This window comes from Polypterus senegalus, chromosome 17 (genome assembly GCF_016835505.1).
Source record: "Polypterus senegalus isolate Bchr_013 chromosome 17, ASM1683550v1, whole genome shotgun sequence".
Classification (NCBI taxonomy): domain Eukaryota; kingdom Metazoa; phylum Chordata; class Cladistia; order Polypteriformes; family Polypteridae; genus Polypterus; species Polypterus senegalus.
In genome coordinates, this window is record NC_053170.1 from 31149363 (window position 1) to 31171602 (window position 22240).

General features: G+C 36.0%; 1 protein-coding gene across 15 annotated transcripts in view; it reads left to right on the forward strand.

Annotated features, from left to right (window-relative positions):
* epb41a (erythrocyte membrane protein band 4.1a) overlaps window positions 1-22240 on the forward strand; it is a 234654-nt gene that overhangs the window by 144260 nt on the left and 68154 nt on the right. For 13 of the 15 annotated variants that reach the window (XR_005631025.1, XM_039739690.1, XM_039739692.1 and 10 more), the window contains 5 exons: window positions 3312-3409; window positions 7289-7461; window positions 9022-9174; window positions 12858-12962; window positions 14657-14886. Coding sequence is in view for 14 of the 15 variants with exons in the window: in XM_039739690.1 (XP_039595624.1) it covers window positions 3312-3409; window positions 7289-7461; window positions 9022-9174; window positions 12858-12962; window positions 14657-14886 (759 nt within the window). In the remaining variant the exon portion in view is untranslated. The remainder of the gene's footprint in view (window positions 1-3311; window positions 3410-7288; window positions 7462-9021; window positions 9175-12857; window positions 12963-14656; window positions 14887-22240) is intronic. The other 2 variants (XM_039739696.1, XM_039739701.1) reach the window with 2 other exon arrangements.

Genomic DNA, 22240 nt, shown 5'->3' on the forward strand with positions numbered 1-22240 from the left:
ATATTTAATTAATTTGATATTGGTATTTTGAATAATTTTCTGTTTGGAAATTTGAAGGTTAACCAGAATTTAAGAGGCTTTTTTTCCACAATATTTAAAAATTGTTAAATGATTAAAAAAGCATATATAGCAAAGGACCTTTCTGCATTGTTCTTGTTTGAAAGGTTGAGAAATAATTAATAATAAAAAAAGAAAATTACACAAAATTAACAAAACGGTGCTGACAATGTACTGTGGAGGTAAAATTGTATTACAAACACTTCAAATTGTAATGCAGAAAATGTTAGCTTATTCAAATAATTGTATAAGGCTAGTTTTCTTCTTAGAAGTTAATGTTGCCTGTTGCAAAAAACAGCCGTGGCGATAATACTGTACTTGCCTACCAAATATGAGGGATCTAGCCTTGTTAATCTTCTTGTAAGGGATTTCTTTCTTGATCTTCTTGTAAGGGATTTTTCTTTATCAGTACAACTTCCTAAAAAGTATGTGAGGACTTCTCTCCTTACCAGTTGATAAAGGACTTGTTCATCGTACACTTTTTTCTTCCTGATTGATTTTGATGCCGAGTCTCATAAGGAGAATACAGTAAGAGAGTGAAGTGGCTCTGTTTTAGTTACTTACACTATAGTGCTACTAATTATCCTATTCTCCATTCACTCAGATTGCCTACATGTGCAATCTGGTGTTAAGTGGCAAACTTCAGTTTTGGGAACCTTAGAAAATGAAAAATACAAGGTGGTGGTATTGATTTGCATAAAATGTTAACATCATAGATTCTGGGTATAAACTGTCAGAAACATCATTCAAGTACAAATTTAAATTTATTGTTGTATTTAAAGTTCAGTGAAATGCTAACCTGCATGCATCCCACAGACCTGTCATAACACTAATCCACTGATAGCGAGGTGGACGTGTAATGTTAGCCAGTGCTCATAGTTTAGAAAATTTTTCAGGGACTGCCATGATGCATTTTTAAACATGGTACTTATGGTATTTGTGTAATATTTTAATGCAATAAAAATGTCCACATGGTGATTCAGTTGCATATACTTTTTCTCTAGTATATTTTATGAATATACAGTCTGGTGTGGATTGCTAATTAACATTTGTTTGCCATTGTTGGGATGTAATTTTATTGTTTCAGAGACTGTGTAAACTCTTTTACCATTTGTTTTTAATTTTACCACTACAAACATTATGTTGCTATGCCGAATCTGCTTTGTACTCTGGCATTATTCATGCTTGTTTTCTCTTAGGGTGCATGTGCATCACAGTTGCATTCATATTTCACAGAAGTCTGGCTTTGTTCATCTTGCAGCAGACTGTTTTATAAGATAGAAGTGTAAATTGATTGTACAGTGGTGTGAAAAACTATTTGCCCCCTTCCTGATTTCTTATTCTTTTGCATGTTTGTCACACAAAATGTTTCTGATCATCAAACACATTTAACCATTAGTCAAATATAACACAAATAAACACAAAATGCAGTTTTTAAATGATGGTTTTTATTATTTAGGGAGAAAAAAATCCAAACCTACATGGCCCTGTGTGAAAAAGTAATTGCCCCCTTGTTAAAAAATAACCTAACTGTGGTGTATCACACCTGAGTTCAATTTCCGTAGCCACCCCCAGGCCTGATTACTGCCACACCTGTTTCAATCAAGAAATCACTTAAATAGGAGCTGCCTGACACAGAGAAGTAGACCAAAAGCACCTCAAAAGCTAGACATCATGCCAAGATCCAAAGAAATTCAGAAACAAATGAGAACAGAAGTAATTGAGATCTATCAGTCTGGTAAAGGTTATATAGCCATTTCTAAAGCTTTGGGACTCCAGCGAACCACAGTGAGAGCCATTATCCACAAATGGCAAAAACATGGAACAGTGGTGAACCTTCCCAGGAGTGGCCAGCCGACCAAAATTACCCCAAGAGCGCAGAGACGACTCATCCGAGAGGTCACAAAAGACCCCAGGACAACATCTAAAGAACTGCAGGCCTCACTTGCCTCAATTAAGGTCAGTGTTCACGACTCCATCATAAGAAAGAGACTGGGCAAAAACGGCCTGCATGGCAGATTTCCAAGACGCAAACCTCTGTTAAGCAAAAAGAACATTAGGGCTCGTCTCAATTTTGCTAAGAAACATCTCAATGATTGCCAAGACTTTTTGGAAAATACCTTGTGGACTGATGAGACAAAAGTTGAACTTTTTGGAAGGCAAATGTCCCGTTACATCTGGCGTAAAAGGAACACAGCATTTCAGAAAAGAACATCATACCAACAGTAAAATATGGTGGTGGTAGTGTGATGGTCTGGGGTTGTTTTGCTGCTTCAGGACCTGGAAGGCTTGCTGTGATAGATGGAACCATGAATTCTACTGTCTACCAAAAATCCTGAAGGAGAATGTCCGGCCATCTGTTCGTCAACTCAAGCTGAAGCGATCTTGGGTGCTACAACGGGACAATCACCCAAAACACACCAGCAAATCCACCTCTGAATGGCTGAAGAAAAACAAAATGAAGACTTTGGAGTGGCCTAGTCAAAGTCCTGACCTGAATCCAATTGAGATGCTATGGCATGACCTTAAAAAGGTGGTTCATGCTAGAAAACCCCCAAATAAAGCTGAATTACAACAATTCTGCAAAGATGAGTGGGCCAAAATTCCTCCAGAGCGCTGTAAAAGACTCATTGCAAGTTATCGCAAACGCTTGATTGCAGTTATTGCTGCTAAGGGTGGCCCAACCAGTTATTAGGTTCAGGGGGCAATTATTTTTTCACACAGGGCCATGTAGGTTTGGATTTTTTTTCTCCCTAAATAATAAAAACCATCATTTAAAAACTGCATTTTGTGTTTACTTGTGTTATATTTGACTAATGGTTAAATGTGTTTGATGATCAGAAACATTGTGTGTGACAAACATGCAAAAGAATAAGAAATCAGGAAGGGGGCAAATAGTTTTTCACACCACTGTACATGAACCTCAACCACTGTAGCTCTCACTTCTGCCATGAATTCGGATGCATTTTTTTCTCTGCTGTCATATTAATGACATAATTAACTAACTGATCAATAACAGTTTTTGCCAACTATTTTTGTTATAAATTATACTATTAACTAAAGAGTGTAATAATTCTTACAGTAAATGCAGTTTTTTAGGCTGTTTCAAGATAATTACCAATCTTCCTAATATCTATTGACAGTTTAAAAATGGTTTTTAAAATGATCTGAATGGTTATAGGAGTTCTTGTTTATATAGTTCCTTGTCCTGGAGTTTATCTGTATCACAACCATCTATGTTCCTTCAATTCCAGCAAGAACAATATGAAAGTACGATAGGATTCAAACTTCCAAACTACAGGGCCTCCAAGAAGCTGTGGAAAGTCTGTGTGGAACATCATACTTTTTTCAGGTGATGTCCAATTTTGCTTCTGTTAGTTTCTGGTCCACCTTTGTATTTTGCTTACTTTTGAAATTCCTTATCTTGCTAAATTAAAATGAAAGCAATTATTGTCTTTGCAACATAGTAACTTTAGTATTTTTTAGCTCTGCTAAAGAATTTTTTGTAGTTTTATGTAGCGTCTGTAATTAGTTAATAGTGATTTTTTTTTATTGAATCTAACACTTAATTTGTAATCTTTCATTTTATATAGCACTTTAGAATATTGAATGCCGTCTCAGGGTTTTTTAAAGGTACAGGATTATAGTATTTAGTTTAGTTCAGCTTTGAACATTTTCACATATACTAGTTTTAAAATAAACATCAAAATAAAAAAGCATAGCTCAAAAAGCAAATTTTAACACACATGCTATATACTATGTATACAGAAATATACAGTATACAGTATCTCTTCCTCATTCATTGGTGAAGTGTCTTCAGTTCAAAAGCTTCCTCCTTGTGTACTACTCTGATTTTCTTGGAAGTATGAATTTAACAATATTAGGAAAATGTGAATGCTTTTTGAAAACATCTGAGCATATAGCTGGATAACTGACTTGTTTTATGAAACGTGAGTAACTTGGGGTTTCTTTCATGGGCATTTTTATATTTTGCTGTTGAAGTAGGGTTCAATTTGAAGCCCATTGTATCATAAACTGCATCTGCATTGTTCATGAAAACATTCAACATTCATTTTTTGCCACCACTAAAAAAAGGAGTAAATAAAATTTTAAAAATGAAAAAAAAACTTTAGTTGGAGCATTTCTTTAAATTTCTCCTATTTTTTTTTGTATTATTATAGTAACAGTAGAATTAGGAAAACTAAACTTTATGTATTTCAGTTAACTTTGAATTTTTAATAGTTTTATTTTTCTCACCACTTTTAAGTGGATTTTCCAATTAGCTGTGTAACTAATTTTAATTACATTGTAAAAATGTATTTGAAATACAAATTAATTCCATTTTATTATAAATTGTATTTCTAAGAAATTAAGTGTTTAATTGTAAAAACAACTGTTTTTTTTTTATTTCCCCGTCTTATAAAGGAATGAGAGAGAGCCTACTAATCATGATTTATGACTGAAATATTTTTAATGCATGTAATAATTTTGGATGTAACAGTAATACACAATCTAGCATTATTGTCCTCAGAGCTCTGATTTTACTTCAGTTTCTGGATGGAGTATTGTATGGAGTTTGCATGTTCCCCACATGTTTTTATGAATTTCCGCCCACACCACTACTTTGGCTGACTAGTCAATTACCCATGTTTGTGAGAATGTATCTTTTATTTAATTGTGCCTCTTCCATTGCTGGTTTAGTCTCATGCCTGTTGGTAAAGTAAAAAGAAGGCTAAAGAATAAAGAGGAAGGATTAAGAAAACACAATACAGTATATACGTCTATTAAATTTTAATTCAGTAGTAAAGAAAAGCCATTCACACTAAGAAGGAAACTTGCAAATAAACTGCTCAAAAAAATTAAAGGAACACTTTGAAAACACATCAGATCTCAATGGGAAAAAGAAATCAACCTGGATATCTATACTGATATAGACTGGGTAATGTGTTAGGAACGAAAGGATGCCACATCGTACACAGCCCTGAATTCAAAGACGCCCCAAAAATCAGAATGAAAAAATTATGTGGCAGGCTAGTCCATTTTGCCAAAATTGAATTGCAGCAACTCAAAATTGTACGCAGCACTTTGTATGGCCCCTGTGTTCTTGTATACATGCCTGACAACATCGGTGCATGCTTCTAATGAGATGACAGATGGTGTTGTGGGGGATCTCCTCCCAGATCTGGACCAGGGCATCACTGAGCTCCTGGACAGTCTGAGGTGCAATCTGGTGGCATTGGATGGACCAAAACATAATGTCCCAGAGGTGTTCTATTGGATTTAGGTCAGGAAAGTGTGGTGGCCAGTCAATGGTATCAATTCCTTCATCCTCCAGGAACTGCCTGCATACTCTCACCACATGAGGCCAGGAATTGTCGTGCACCAGGAGCCACTGTACCAGCATAGGGTCTGACAGTGGGTCCAAGGATTTCATCCTGATACCTAATGGCAGCCAAGGTGCCTTTGTCAAGCCTGTAGCGGTCTGTGTGACCCTCCATGGATATGCCTCCCCAGACAATCATTAACCCACCACCAAACTGCTCATGCTGAATGATGTTACAGGCAGCATAATATTCTCCATGGCTTCTCCAGACCATTTCACTTCTGTCACGTGCTCAGGGTGAACCTACTCTCATCTGTAAAAAGCACAGGGCACCAGTGGTGCATCTGCCAATTCTGGTATTCTATGGCGAATGCCAATCGAGCTGCATGCTGCTGGGCAGTGAGCTCAGGGCCCATTAGAAGACATGGGGCCCTTGGGTCACCCTCATGAAGTCTTTCTGGTCGTTTGGTCCAAGACATTCACACCAGTGGCCTGCTGGAGGTCATTTTGTAGGGCTCTGGCAGTGCTCATCCTGTTCCTCCTTGCCCAAAGGAGCAGATACTGGTCCTGCTGATGGGTTATGGACCTTCTATGGCTCTCTCCAGCTCTCCTAGAGTAACTGCTTGTCTCCTAGAATCTCCTCCATGCCCTTGAGACTGTGCAGGGAGACACAGCAAACCTTCTGGCAATGACACGTATTGATGTGCCATCCTGGAGAAGTTGGACTACCTGTGCAACCTCTGTAGGGTCCAGGTATCGCCTCATGCGACCAGTAGTGACACTGACTGTAGCCAAATGCAAAACTAGTGAAGAAACAGTCAGAAAAGATGAGGAGGGAAAAATGTCAGTGGCCTCCACCTGTTAAACCATTCCTGTTTTGGGTGTCATCTCATTGTTGCCCCTCTAGTGCATCTGTTGTTAATTTCATTAACACCACAGCAGCTGAAACTGATTAACAACCCCCTCTGCTACTTAACTGACCAGATTAATATCCCATAAGTTTCATCGACTTTATGCTATACTCTGATTAAAAAGTTTTCCTTTAATTCTTTTGAGCAGTGTATAAATATATCACAATCACGATTTGCGTTTTAAAAATGTACCCTATTTTTGCTCCCAGTTTAAAGAACTTCCATTTCTTGATGAGTAGAAGTTTTGATTAGTTATTCCTTGTACATCAGGAATAATTTACTCGGTAGGCAAGTTATTTTTAAGATGATTCTGAATGCTTAACATAGTACAGTTTAGCACTATAACAGCAACATTTATTGATATAGCACATTTTCATACAAAAAGTAGCTCAAAGTGCTTTACATAATGAAGAATAGAAAAATAAAAGACACAGTAAGAAAATAAAATGAGTTAACATTAATTAACATAGAATAAGAGTAAGGTCCAATGGCCAGGGTGGACAGAAAAAAAAAAAAAAAAAACTCCAAACGGCTGGAGAAAAAATAAAATCTGTAGGGATTCCAGACCCATTAACTGCCTAGTCCCCTCTACAACCAAAACAAGAGTCCAAAATGTTCATTAAAGCTAAGTTCAGTTATACCTGTGGCTGATACAGTTTATCCTCCACTAGCCCAATTAAAAGTACCTGCGGTAATAATGTGCGGTTTCTAGGCACAGATTTCTACTAACCTTTGTAAAAATTAATAGTTAATGTTTTACACATATGAAACTTTTTCTTTCATATTTTTTGCCATGTATTGGAAGTATTAGATCTTTTAACTTGCATGCAAAAGAGGGTTCATTAGTAATATTCATAAAGGAAGCATTCTTTCAAAATTTATTGTGCTTCTAGTTCCATCATCCCACCACATTCAACCCCCCGGTTGTAGTCGTCGTCATACCTTTTGGTTTTTTTTTTAATACAGGAAAATCTAATCTGAACTCTTTACATTATAGACTGTCTTCTACTGAAGCCACCACTCCAAGAAGATTCCTGGCTTTAGGCTCCAAATTTCGGTATAGTGGAAGAACACAGGCTCAATCTCGACAGGCCAGCTCGATGATTGACAGGCCAGCACCTCAGTTCCAGAGGACTGCCAGCAAGCGTGCTTCCCGAAGCCTAGATGGAGGTGTGTTTTGTTTAAACTGACAAAAACTCTTCATGTGGTTTTCAGGATAACCCTTATAACTGTCGCATTTTTATTAGATTCTTGCTGTGCTATATACAGTGAAAGCTGTGTAAGCAATTAAGTAATTTCTTTGATTAAATCACCTTGTGCATGCACAGATTCTTGTTTTTGTGAAGGACAGTGTTTTCTCAGTGTCCTCTATTAAAGCTGCAGTTTTCATGTATGTTTGAAGCAAATGTGTCATAACCACATCATTCTTTATAGATTCTCTGCAAACAAAAAATATTGATGAAACAAAAGGAAGAACTATACAGCATAAATTTTTGTGTTCTGTTGGTCAGTCAGTGTTATTCATACTGGGAAAGAAATATAATATGATCCCCTTACTTGGCTGTTTTAGCTTGAATGTTTCTATTAACACTTTGTATCTGTGTGGTCAGTTTAGTTAAGTTGTATGTTTATTTTATTTGCGGTGCAGTTTTTTTTTATTAAAAATTTAACTTCTTGAGAGTGTATATCAGTTGTTGGCTAAGTATTATTAAAACATTTCAGACAGTGATTATTTTAATAAAATGTAAAATAGTTTTATTAAAAATGTTTCACTTGCCATCAGCTGTCCACAAACAGTGCATCCCTATATTTAACCATTCTTCATAAATTGTATGTATTCTGATTTTTTAAATTTTTTTTTTTATATATAATTATAAGGCATCACTCTGCGATATCTCAGCTATACCCTTAGCAAGCTATGGTCAGTCCTGGTGCATACCTATTACCATGGCAACAGTTGCGTAGTATTACAAACCCAGCAAATCAGTCAGGTTTGATTTAGGGTTTGGTTTTGTCATAAATTATTGAGGATAGCTAGTATACATGTGAGTGTTCTGCAATCTTTCATCCCCTGCATTTCTTAGTTGTATAATATGATATCCTCCAGACAATAAAATCTGGCAATTGGAGTCATAATGTGACTTTAAGCTGACATCATATTACACAACTCAAATAATTTCGGAGCATGTTGACCATTTTTACTCTTTCACTGGTGGCAGTTTTCTTGTTTTCAGTGAATTTTCCAAGTCATTGTTAGTGATTTGTTGAATCTTCTCTTGAAGTTCAATGGAAGTTCTTACAATGAGAAAACAGATGACATTTTATAATAAGCTTAGGCGGCGAGTGTGCCTAACTCACAAAAAACAAGAATTTCTTTTTTTAAATGGATGAATGTGTGATATAATTTAACTGTGGTTTAATTGCCCTCTGGTAGCTAAGGATGGTTTAGCTGTTCGGTTTATTTTTTTTTTTTTTAAGGAGCAGATTTACCCATTTACTATCATGATGCCTGAATAATGTGTTTGAAGCTGGTAGGTATTGTACATATAAAATGTTATAGACGATATTGGAATATATTTTATTATATAGTACACAATTTTTTTTTCTCTTTGAGTTTATTTTGCTTTAATGGAAAATAAATACAGAATTTAAGAACAATTGTTTAAATAAACCATATTTAAGAAAAAAAAGTACTGAAAGAAATTCATAACTTATTTATAACCTGTCCAGTTCGGGGTAACCCCCCATTGTATTCTGAAGTCAAAATGAAGACTGAAGATGACTGGTTTGATCTGTTGGATATCTCCATGTCAGAGCCTACCTTTGAGCCAGCCTTGAAATATGAAACCAAACCCAAATTTGTAACAGTCACCGAGATTCCAGGTATCTTGCTTAAAAGCCAAACGCTTTCCTGGGGTTTCCCTTTTACTCAACCATTGCTTCCACTCACAACTGCCAGCAAACTGACTTTCATGTCTAACATCCATTTTGTAAAGCACATTAAAGCTATTTATAAAAATTCTGCTTCAGGATTGTGAGTACTCCTTTCAAATGAGGCTGCGTTTGAAAGCTAATTCCTCATTTAAATTATTATTTTGTAAAATTGTGTAGCTTTTATAAAACGCAAGAAAGTCAAACATTCCTGCATTAGTAGGTAGAATCCAGGCGCCTTTTGCTTTAACTGATTAATTACTAACATGTGTGAAATGCCAGATTAATTGTTTTTTGAAAACCTTTCTGCTGATTTTAACCAAAGTGCAATCTGAAAACAGTGGATGGACTGGAAGTTACATGGCACTTGCATATTCTACATTGTTATTGTGTTATTAAAAATGTTTCTGTAACAAATGTTCTCACCAGTGATGGAAAAAATAATATGCTTATTTCTGGGTCCATGAAGATTGATCACAGACTTTCATCCAGGTGCTGACCTTTTTATGGTTCTAGATGCCAGTTATGCTTCATAGTATGCAAGTTATGCCATTAAAAATATATTTTTTCATATATATTATAATCGGTTCACATTTTGAGATTACAGCCATCTAATTATGTCATTTATTGAAAAAAGAATGACAAACATGTAATACCTCAGCATTATTTATCAATTGCTATATTTTTTTAAAGTGAAATGTTTGTTCAATATAACTATTCCTTCCTTAATATTAATATCTTTAAACACTCTGCATTTCTGCTCATGGACTTGTACAAATTATTAGCCATTCTAAAATATTGTTTTGAAAATTAGGTCCCCAGCCTGTGAGCTGAAAGTGGTTCATCCATTGATTCTAGGAATACCAGCAAATCTCCTAAAGAATTGATTAAGAGGATGACACTTTGCCATTTTGAACAACTGTGTCAAAGTCCAGATCTCAACCCAGTGCAACACAGACATCATATCTGAAGTGTCTGAAATAGACTTATTAGGAAGAAAAACTACTGCCATATGGGAACTGATTGCAAAAAGGAAATGGCTAACCGTATATTGATATCAAAGATCTAATATGGAGTAGGGCCACCATTTGCTTTCAGAACAAATTTCAGCTTTCCTGGTGTCCTGACGTTCAAGTCTTGAATTGTATATGATGAGATATTGCACCATTCTTTGAATACATAAAAGCCCCCAGTTCTTTTAGGAGTGAAGGAGGTAGAAATCAAATTTTACAGTCTGTGCTCCACAACTTTATTATAAATGTTCAGTGACATTAATGTTCAGTGACATTTACTGTAGGTCTTTGATTGAGAAACCATTCGCAGTATTTGAGTTCATTCAGGTGTTCATGAAATCAGTTTTTAATTAATTTAGTGCTGCTGTTCGCAACATCATGAGAGAAGTTTTTGCACCATAGGTTGATGCACCTGGCCCTGTCAAATGGCCTCAAATTTCTTGGCAGTTTCTTAATCATTGTAGAACAATTATCAGAGATAGTAATTCACATGAAGTGGATGTTCATACCTGTATTTGTTTTACAGTTGTCAACATAGATAGTGGGTTGAAAGCATCCTTTTCATTTCTCCAAACATAAATCCTCATCAGATCATTTTGAAGAGGTGCATGTTTTGTGTGCCTAACAACCAGTTTCCGAATTCACTCTTCACTGAGTGCAGTTGCTGAACACTGTGACTTCTTTTCATTCTTTCCGAATGATAGCTGTGCCATAAATTCCTCCATTTTATAGCTCACTGAATATAGTTTTATATTGATAATAAGTCAAATAGCTTCAAATTAAGTTTGGTTAATTTTAAGGTTTTACTTTTGTGGCATTTAGCAACTACTATGTGAAATGTGCATATGTCTGAGCTTTACCTTGTGACACAGTTTCTTGTTACTGATGTAGTTTGTCAGAGTTTTGCATATGCTTTAATTGTTTTTAAAATATTCCCCTTGATCCATCAAACAGTTTTGTAATTTCTGTAACAGATACACTGACTGTTTCACCACTTCAGAGCTCTGTTAGTTGCATCATGTTGCTTTCAAAATTCACATATCAAAGTCCTAATTACTAGGTTGCTTTTGTACATAACATATACTTCTAATTGACAATCAACCTATGAGGCATCTTTGCAGCTGCATTTGTAATGATGCTTTTTTTGCCTCAAGGGATTTTTTTTCATGAGGTGTTTCCATTATTTTGTCCATCCTCTGTAGATTTTAAAGAATATGGCACAGCTTGTTGAATGAAAAGGTATTCATAAATGTGCTCATGAGAATTAATGTGTTGTAATAAAACTTTTTATATATATTATATATATATATATATATATATATATATATATATATATATATATATATATATATATATATATATATAAAGGTTAATGAACAGTGAAATTATATATGTGTATATGTTTGTATGTAATTCATGTACATGGGCATAGAAATATCAGGTTGAGATACCTTTACCCAGCATTGTACCTCTGAAATATTTGCTTGAGATCAAATTATTGGAAAAAGAATTATTTCTCTTTCTGAATATGTGTTTATAAGACATCAGCAGTATAGATATTTAGAATATTCTCTGAGGTAGTGGTTTACTTTTCAGTCCCAGGTTAGCCTGTGGCTGCAAGGTTTTTGTTCTAACTAGTTTTTCCTCTAGTTGACCACATTGTTTAATTAGCTGGTCTTGTCTCCTATCATTCTGCATTTAGAAAAATGTAATAGTATCTAATTATATATGCATGAAATGTAGAAATATTTGTAATCCTTTAAATGTTTAATAAGAGAAGTACAACAGAGACTTAATTACCCTTTTTCTGTGACTTTTGTTCCTTAATTGTCTCCTAGTAATGACGGTTAACAACAAGCAGAATAGACACTTAGGCAGGCAATGCCAAATGCTGAAAAGATGTTCATTAGTAAATAAGAACTAGTGATTTAAGCTGTTAAGTTCTGCCCCGTTGGACTGCTGCAGCTTCAGGTTTTTATTCTAGCCCTTAGTTTTAATTAGATCCATACCCTGCTTTAGCAAGCTGTTATTTCCCAGTTTCTGCATTTTTGTGTCTGTACAGAAATGACAGAACTTGGTTTGATTGATTTGTATTAGAATGACACAAGTATTTATGCCTTTTGAATAGAGGGAATTCTGTGTTGCTGTTGTGAAAGCATCAGATCATTAATGGGTATGACTTTGAAGTAATTCCTTTTGGCATTCAGTGCGGTTTGCAAAGGTGTCAATTCCACTCTTCATTAATTGGCATTATGAGGATACAATTAATGGAACTAGGAAATGAGATAAAGTTTAGTAAAAGGAAAAATTAAAGTTATGCATTTAAAGCTATGGCAAAAATATAAATATTTCACTTTTTTTTTTTTAATAAATGTAAAGCTCATTTTTTTTGCATTTTGTGAAATGCAGAATTTGACCAGAAAGCTGAATATGGTTGGAACCAAAACCTGTAGCCACAATGGTTCCCCCAGAGCTTAATTTGAAAACCACTACACAAAGGATAACTGTGCTTAGTTGTCACTGGTTCAGATTTTGGCCACTAGATCTACTTGAAATGACAGTGAGTACCTATTGTTTCAGAGTAAAGCAAAATTCACACTAATGTGTCCACCATTTCTTCAGCTAAAGTTTTCAGTGTCTCCAATGTTAATAAGAAGACAACAGAAGATGATGATTGGTTTGTACTTCTGGATCCGTTCTGTCCAGTACCACCTACCAAGGCCCCAGGTATCTAGCTCAGGACATAGACATGATGGGGCTTTTGATTTCTTTATTATTATAACTAGTTGATCCCACAGTAATGTTCATTTGTTGTGTAATTTCCCTTTGGTGATTAGTACAGTGTACCAAAAGTATGGCCACTACTCTACTTTTCAGTCTGTCAGTATGCTTAATCAGCAAAGTAAGCTTATTTTACAGTAGTAGTTATTCACTAGCATCTACAGTATATAGAATTGAATCCTTTCCCGCTTCTGTTTTGAAAAGGAGAGCTTTTTTGTGAAACTTATTTCGTGATCATTTCCATTTTAAAAACAACTACTATGTTTTCATATTTCAGCACAAATCAAAAATATGAGTGCACTCGTAAGCATATTTGTTCCCTCTCTTTTACATACCATGTTTTTGTCTTATACTTTGGAGTAATTTCATATTAACATGGTTTCTTTCACTATCTAAGCAAGTTTTTTAAACTTTGGCTTTAATTAGGCAGTGTAGTAGGGAGGTCTTTCTTATTTAGGCACTTTCAACAATATACATTTTTTGTGGCTGTTTTCTTGTTTTGTTTTTCAGTTTTAAAAATAGTTTTATCAGCATTTTTCTGCCATTTTTTTTTTATTTAAGTGCAACACTTTTCATATTTATATATTTCTTAGCCCTTCTGTCCTTGTGCAAGATAGTTTTTCATTGTTTTGATATGGTTCCATGGAAATGGTTCAAGGGCTGGAATGTGGTCCTTGCAAGTTTGTAAGAACTATGTAAGAATACATTTACTGTTGTTAAATATTTCAGATTTGTATTATATTTTTTGATTTCCTAATTCACTTTTACTGTATGATATTGTAATTGAACATATAATTTGGAAAATCACAGTTTAAAATCTATAATCTGTAAAAATGAAAATACTTTTTCTGGCAAAAGATCTTTCAGGGTACAGCTTACAATAAAGTAAAATAAAATTCAGCATCTTTATTGTAACAGAGTTAATCTTAAAATTTAATAGTACATGGGTTCAGTTATTTCAGATTGAAATGCTGCATTTTAACTATATTCATTTGCCAGTTTATATTAGTTTATATAACAATAATGTCTTTCATTTTCTAATGTTGGTTCTCTCTAAATAATAACATAATACTCAAAACCCTACTTATCCCATTTCAGGGACATGGTGGCTTGGAGGCTGCCATGGTAGAATTGGCTGAAAAGCAGAAAAACATCTGGGACCAGATATCGGTCCATCAAGCACACACAAGCACGCACGCACAGAGCATCCATACTTACACTTTAATAGAGCCAGTATAGAACTGTTATATAAATTAACATACACATCTTTTGGGAATTTGGGGGGGGAATCCCTCCCAGATTCAGGGGGTATTTTCATTTAACACACTTAACAATAACCGGGCACAGGATTTCAACCCAGGGCTCTGGGTCCATTAACCAGCAGTGCTAACCTCTTTGCCACCACACTGCACTCCTGAACAGCTTAAAATAAATAGGTAATAGTTATCTCAGCTTGTTTAGTATTGATTGTTTCGCATGTTTTTATTTTCTCGTTTTCACTAGATCATATTTATGGTAGTTTCAAATATAGCCTCAGCCGAATGATGTGAATTTGTCTGCACTGGTCTTTTTGCTAATCTAGTTTTGGGTAAAGTATTGCTTAAATTTTTAATTCGTTGTCTCCGTTTTTCCTCATGTAGCTTCAGTGGTTGTGACACCTGACAAAAGTGCTCGACCTGTGAGTGCTCCAGTCATTTCACATCCGCCTGCTGTTGTAGGCAGCCATACAGGTCTGGTTGCTGATACACGGGATCAGCATGTCATTACTGCAGCAGTCAGTCATGTGCCAGAAGAAGAAAGAAGAGTAGACGTTAAGGCAGAGGCAAAACCAGTGGAAACTTTCCAGAAGGAAGTGGCAAAAGAAGGCAAGGTACTGTGTCAAATATATTAAGGTATTTTTTTCTTAATGTTAATAGTTACATTTATTCTGATGACGGGTTTCTTTTTCAAAGAAATCAAATCCTGTTTCTAAACCTAAAGTAGAATTAATCAATTTAGATAAGTGTTTTAAACTTGTACTTGGAGATTGTTGAAGACCACTATAGTATTGTTCATAAACCTTGACCAGCTTGTTTCCTGTTTTGTCCATTCATCTTTGTTGTGACATGATTTAGAAATGTCATTTCTAAATGTGTCATATCTAGATTGCTGCTCGTGGTATGCTGTTGTGGTCTAATGTGTACAAATATATATACAGTAATCCCTCCTCGATCGCGGGGGTTGCGTTCCAGAACCCCCCGCGATAGATGAAAATCCGCGAGTAGAAACCAAATGTTTGTTTGGTTATTTTTATATATTTCAAGCCCTTATAAACTCTCCTACACTGTTAACATTATTAGAGCCCTCTAGACATGAAATAACACCCTTTAGTCAAAAGTTTAAACTGTGCTCCATGACAAGACAGAGATGACGGTTCTTTCTCACAATTAAAAGAATGCAAACATATGTTCTCTTCAAAGAATGCGTGTGAGGAGCAGAGAATGTCAGAGAGAACGAGAGAGAGCGAGAGAAAAGCAAACAATCAAAAAATCAATACGTGCTTTTGGGCTTTTAAGTATGCCGATGCACCGCGATAAAGCAGCATTTTTTAGAGAAGCTTCCATATCCTCTAGGCAAACAGCCCCTCTGCTCACACCCCCTCCGTCAGGCGCAGAGAATGTCAGAGAGTGAGAGAGACAGAGAAAAGCAAACAATCAAGCACCACGCAGGAAGCATATCGTATATCAATGAGGAGTTTTAGTTAATATGTAATACATGCTCGGATTGGGGAAGCTTCTAAGCCAATAGCGTCCCTAGCGACACATTGTGCGCAGAAATCCGCGAACCTGCGAAAAATCTGTGATATATACTGTATTTAGATATGCTTACATTTAAAATCCACGATGGAGTGAAGCTGCGAAAGTCGAAGCGCGATATAGCGAGGGATCACAGTATGTGATCTAAAATATGAACATAATGCATCTAGGAATATTATGTGCTTTTTAAAAGAGTGTTGTTTGCATAGTGCATCTGTGCCTTAATATCAAAAAATGAAGATGAAACCTGACATCTTGCAGGCACTCTGGTCATGTACATGTTTGTTTAGAGAATATACAACTTTGTGTGAAGTCAGTACAACATTATAGTTTATTATATACAGTAACACTCTTTTGCAAGCCATTATTGCACAAATAAAATCTGAGCACAACTTTGCTGATTACCCTATGATTGACCACAAATTTCAAATGACCAAACAATAAACACCTTGAAAATAATGTTTTTTAAATCGTAAATTTTAAAATAACTATAGATATGTGTGAAGTCAAAGTAAAATTGTACTAAAATGTTGTAATTCACAAATTAAAATGTCATTATGTCCACCACTAACTTGCAAAGATGGTTAGCCTAGAAAAATTAAACTGCCATTTGAGAAGTTACTTGTTTCAAACAAAAGTAACATGCTGCTTTAAAATCATTTTAATAGACCAGCAATTAAATACATTTAGAATGTCAGACTGTGACTGAGATTGGTTTTATATATCTGCTTATTTCATGCTGACATCTAGTTTACCAGGGCCCAATGTGTGTGTTATTTATCTGCCGTCAACTGTGAATAAATTTGGCTTACACTTGGGTGAAAACAATTAGACAGCTCACTGAGTGTGAAACTTGTAAACCAATTTCAACTTCTCATGAAGGGGGAGCCTATTTTTATGGTGGATAAATCATCTATGGTTGAAAAGTCTCCCCAAAGACCCTTGTCAAGTATATGAATATTTGTTGTGTGTGCAGTGAACATATTAAATGTTTTTAAATGAACATGACCTAATGCAATAGGAAAAGCACTGTTAGACCAGATTATACTTTGGCATATTAATTTCGCCACTGTTCACCATCAACATCTCAGAGTTAAGATTTTTATTCTGAACTTCTTTGCATATTTTTGACACAGTTGGGAGTGGTTTGTTTCTTTTATTAAACTAATCCTGTGTGTTCCATCAAAACACCTTACATATGTAATGTACAGTATTTGTTTCTTGCAGAGATGTTCTACTCTGTCACCATGCTGTGCTCGCTCTTCTTTTGTTGCACTTTGGTACACCTTCTGATTTTTTGATTGGCTTTGCCTTACTGAACAATTTTTGCTTTCCTTATCAGTTTTAGGCAGGATCCACAGCTAATGAAACCGGTTAAAGCATTCAAGCAAGAAATAAAAGGACAGCCATTACTTAAGCAGTGTTTGATGTTAAGTCAGAAAACAAAAAGACAAATGTAAATAAATACAGAATTTGATTATTTGTAAATCATGTCAACTCTATATTTAATTAAATATAGTACACATTTGAATGTAGTATAGTTGTGTTTTTTTTTTTTATTTAAATATGCTAATTTTGAATTTGATACCAGCAACATGTTTCAATAAAGTTGGGACGGGGCAACAAAAAACTGAAAAGGTTGTGTAATGCTTATTAAATAAACACACACACCATGGTGGAACCTCTTACAACAAATTAAGTAAACTGGCAGCTGGTCAGTAACATGATTGGGTATAAAATGAACATCTCAGAGATGATGCAGAGTCTCTCAGAAGTAAATATTTTACACAACGTACCAACTTTGTTGAAAATGGGTTTGTAAATAAAAACACTACAAAATAAATTCAAATAAGTACACAAATATATAGATATAAATATGTATTGCTTTGAAGATTTGCCTTAATAAAGCTGTTTTATATCTCCCCACATGTACAGCTTTATTGTTATTTGGACAGTTACAGTTAGGTCCATAAATGTTTGGACAGAGACAACTTTTTTCTAATTTTGGTTCTGTACATTTCCACAATGAATTTTTAATGAAACAACTCAGATGCAGTTGAAGTACAGACTTTAATCTTTGATTCAGTGGGGTGAACAAAACGAATGGATAAAAATGTGAGGCAACTAAAGAATTTTTATAACACAATCATTTCATTTCAGGGGCTCAAAAGTAATTGGACAGTTGACTCAAAAGCTGTTTCATGGACAGGTGTGGGCAAGTCCGTCGTTATGTCCTTATCAATTAAACAGATACAATGCCTGGAGTTGATTTGAGGTGTGGTGCTTGCATGTAGAAGATTTTGCTGTGAACAGACAACATGCAGTCAAAGGAATTCTCCATGCAGGTGAAAGAAGCCATCCTTAAGCTGCGAAAACAGGAAAAAAAAAACATTCGAGAAATTGCTACAATATCACGAGTGGAAAAATCTGCAGTTTGGTAAATCCTGAGAAAGAAAGCAAGCACTGGTGAACTCAGCAACGCAAAAAGACCTGGACGTCCACGGAAGACAACAGTGGTGGATGATCACAGAACCATTTCCAAGGTGAAGAGAAACCCCTTCACAACAGCCAGCCAAGTGAACAACACTCTCCAGGGGGTAGGCGTATCGATATTCAAGTCTACCATAAAGAAGACTGCATTAAAGTAAATACAGAGGGTGCACTAAGCCACTCATAAGCCTCAAGAATAGAAAGGCTAGATTGGACTTTGCTAAAGAACATTTAAAAAAGCCAGCATAGTTCTGGAAAAACATTCTTTGGACAGATGAAACCAAGATCAACCTCTACCAGAATGATGGCAAGAAAAAAGTATGGATAGGGCGTGGAACAGCTCATTATCCAAAGCATACCACATCATCTGTAAAACACAGTGGAGGCAGTGTGATGGCTTGGGTGTGCATGGCTGCCAGTAGCACTGGGACACTAGTGTTTATTGATGATGTGACACAGGACAGAAGCAGCCGAATGAATTCTGAGGTGTTCAGAGACATACTGTCTGCTCAAATCCAGCTAAATGCAGTCAGATTGGTTGGGCGGCATTTCATGATACAGATGGACAATGACCCAAAACATATAGCCATAGCAACCCAGGAGTTTATTAAAGCAAAGAAGTGGAAAACTATTTAATGGCCAAGTCAGTCACCTGATCTTAACCCAATTGAGCATGCGTTTCACTTATTGAAGACTCAACTTTGGATAGAAAGGCAACATAAACAAACAGCAACTGAAAGCCGCTGCAGTAAAGGCCTGTCAGAGCATTAAAAAGGAGGAAACCTAGCTTCTGGTGATGTCCATGAGTTCAAGTCTTCAGGCTGTCATTGCCAGCAAAGGGGTTTCAAGCAAGTATTAAAAATTAACATTTTATTTCCAGTTATTTAATTTGTCCATATACTTTTGAGCCTTTGAAATAAAGGGATTGTGTTAAAAAATGCTTTAGTTGCCTCACATTTTTATGCAAACTTTTTGTTTAACCCACTGAATTAAAGGTGAAAGTCTGCACTTCAACTGCATCCGAGTTGTTTCATTTAAAATTCATTCTGGTAATGTACAGAACCAAAATTAGAAAAAAAGTTGTCTCTCTCCAAATATTTATGGACCCAACTGTACTTTAAGCAAAGAGACTTACTAGCTCAGGACAATCAGGTCAAACTGTGAAGCTAAACTTGTGCCAATCCCCAAAGCAGGTTGTCTGCTCATCATACTGCTTTTTATTGGAGCCGTCTCCCTTCACCTGCTTACCGCTGTGGGGAATATGGCAGTCACCCACATGGTTGTCTTAAAAATATATTTTGAACCAGTCAAACAGTCTAAAATCAATATTATTATAAAGCAAAAGTAATAAAACCAAAGTAAAACTGATGGTAGCAAAAGTAAGAAACATATTTGAAGAGTCTTAAAAGGCAAGGAAATGTATTTGATGAAGAGTCTTGTTAAAAATTCTTATGAAAAAATGCAGGGGCCTCGTGCATATCGCCGTCCGTAGAATTCGCACTATAACATGACGTAAGCACAAAAGCCGAAATGTGCTTACGCACAGAAAAATCCAGATGCAGGAATCTGTGCATACTCCAACTTCCACGTTGTTCTGCTACATACAGTGGTGTGAAAAACTATTTGCCTCCTTCCTGATTTCTTATTCTTTTGCATGTTTGTCACACAAAATGTTTCTGATCATCAAACACATTTAACCATTAGTCAAATATAACACAAGTAAACACAGAATGCAGTTTTTAAATGATGGTTTTTATTATTTAGGGAGAAAAAATCCAAACCTACGTGGCCCTGTGTGAAAAAGTAATTGCCCCTTGTTAAAAATAACCTAACTGTGGTGTATCACACCTGAGTTCAATTTCCGTAGCCACCCCCAGGCCTGATTACTGCCACACCTGTTTCAATCAAGAAATCACTTAAATAGGAGCTGCCTGACACAGAGAAGTAGACTAAAAGCACCTTAAAAGCTAGACATCATGCCAAGATCCAAAGAAATTCAGGAACAAATGAGAACAGAAGTAATTGAGATCTATCAGTCTGGTAAAGGTTATAAAGCCATTTCTAAAGCTTTGGGACTCCAGCGAACCACAGTGAGAGCCATTATCCACAAATGGCAAAAACATGGAACAGTGGTGAACCTTCCCAGGAGTGGCCGGCCGACCAAAATTACCCCAAGAGCGCAGAGACGACTCATCCGAGAGGTCACAAAAGACCCCAGGACAACGTCTAAAGAACTGCAGGCCTCACTTGCCTCAATTAAGGTCAGTGTTCACGATTCCACCATAAGAAAGAGACTGGGCAAAAACGGCCTGCATGGCAGATTTCCAAGACGCAAACCACTGTTAAGCAAAAAGAACATTAGGGCTCGTCTCAATTTTGCTAAGAAACCTCTCAATGATTGCCAAGACTTTTGGGAAAATACCTTGTGGACTGATTAGACAAAAGTTGAACTTTTTGGAAGGTAAATGTCCCGTTACATCTGGCGTAAAAGGAACACTGCATTTCAGAAAAAGAACATCATACCAACAGTAAAATATGGTGGTGGTAGTGTGATGGTCTGGGGTGGTTTTGCTGCTTCAGGACCTGGAAGGCTTGCTGTGATAGATGGAACCATGAATTCTACTGTCTACCAAAAAAATCCTGAAGGAGAATGTCCGGCCATCTGTTCGTCAACTCAAGCTGAAGCGATCTTGGGTGCTGCAACAGGACAATGACCCAAAACACACCAGTAAATCCACCTCTGAATGGCTGACGAAAAACAAAATGAAGACTTTGGTGTGGCCTAGTCAAAGTCCAGACCTGAATCCAATTGAGATGCTATGGCCTGACATTAAAAAGGCGGTTCATGCTAGAAAACCCTCAAATAAAGCTGAATTACAACAATTCTGCAAAGATGAGTGGGCCAAAATTCCTCCAGAGCGCTATAAAAGACTCATTGCAATTTATCGCAAACGCTTGATTGCAGTTATTGCTGCTAAGGGTGGCCCAACCAGTTATTAGGTTCAGGGGGCAATTACTTTTTCACACAGGGCCATGTAGGTTTTTTTCTCCCTAAATAATAAAAACCATCATTTAAAACTGCATTTTGTGTTTACTTGTGTTATATTTGACTAATAGTTAAATGTGTTTGATGATCAGAAACATTTTGTGTGACAAACATGCAAAAGAATAAGAAATCAGGAAGGGGGCAAATAGTTTTACACACCACTGTAAATATCGGTCAGGGTGAAAAGTAATGCACGCGCCTGCTGTCCCGCCCCAATTCCTCCCAGAATTATGCCTCTTTGAATTTGAAAATCAATATAAATAGGCCGTTAGCTCAGCCTTCTGTGAAAAGACATTGGGAAAAGCACGGGGGAAAATATAAGAATTTCAGTGAATACCAAGTGAAGGCAAAAACATACTATTTGTTGATTTAAACTATGGTATAATCAACAAAAGGAAGTTGTTCGAGTGACCTAGCGTGTTGAAGAAACTTGAAAGCTCAAGTTCACAAAGTCTGACAGTGCCCGAAATTAAAAAGAAGTTGTCAGATATCAAAGTCGCCGTGAAAAGTTGAGTCGTAGCCCACCATCTGAGTGTCATATGAAAGCTTATTAGGGTACAGAGAAAAAAAAAGGCACACAGTGGGGAAAAAGCATGAAATGTCAACTTCAATCTCAAAATTTCCACTTTAATCACGTAGTTTATTTTGTCATTAAAGTAGAACATCATAAACTTTATCATAAAATTGTTTAATTAACCAGTTTCTCAAATCACATCGTAATTAAAGTAGCACGTTAAATGCTTTGTTTTGGATGTGTTCTTCTATGTACTCTATGTGTGAATCACTATGTGCTTCTTAAACCGGCTCTCTTCCTCCGACAGGACACAGAATCCATTACATTCGTGATATTACAGCTCTCTGAATAATTAAAATACTAAGATGTATACGTGATA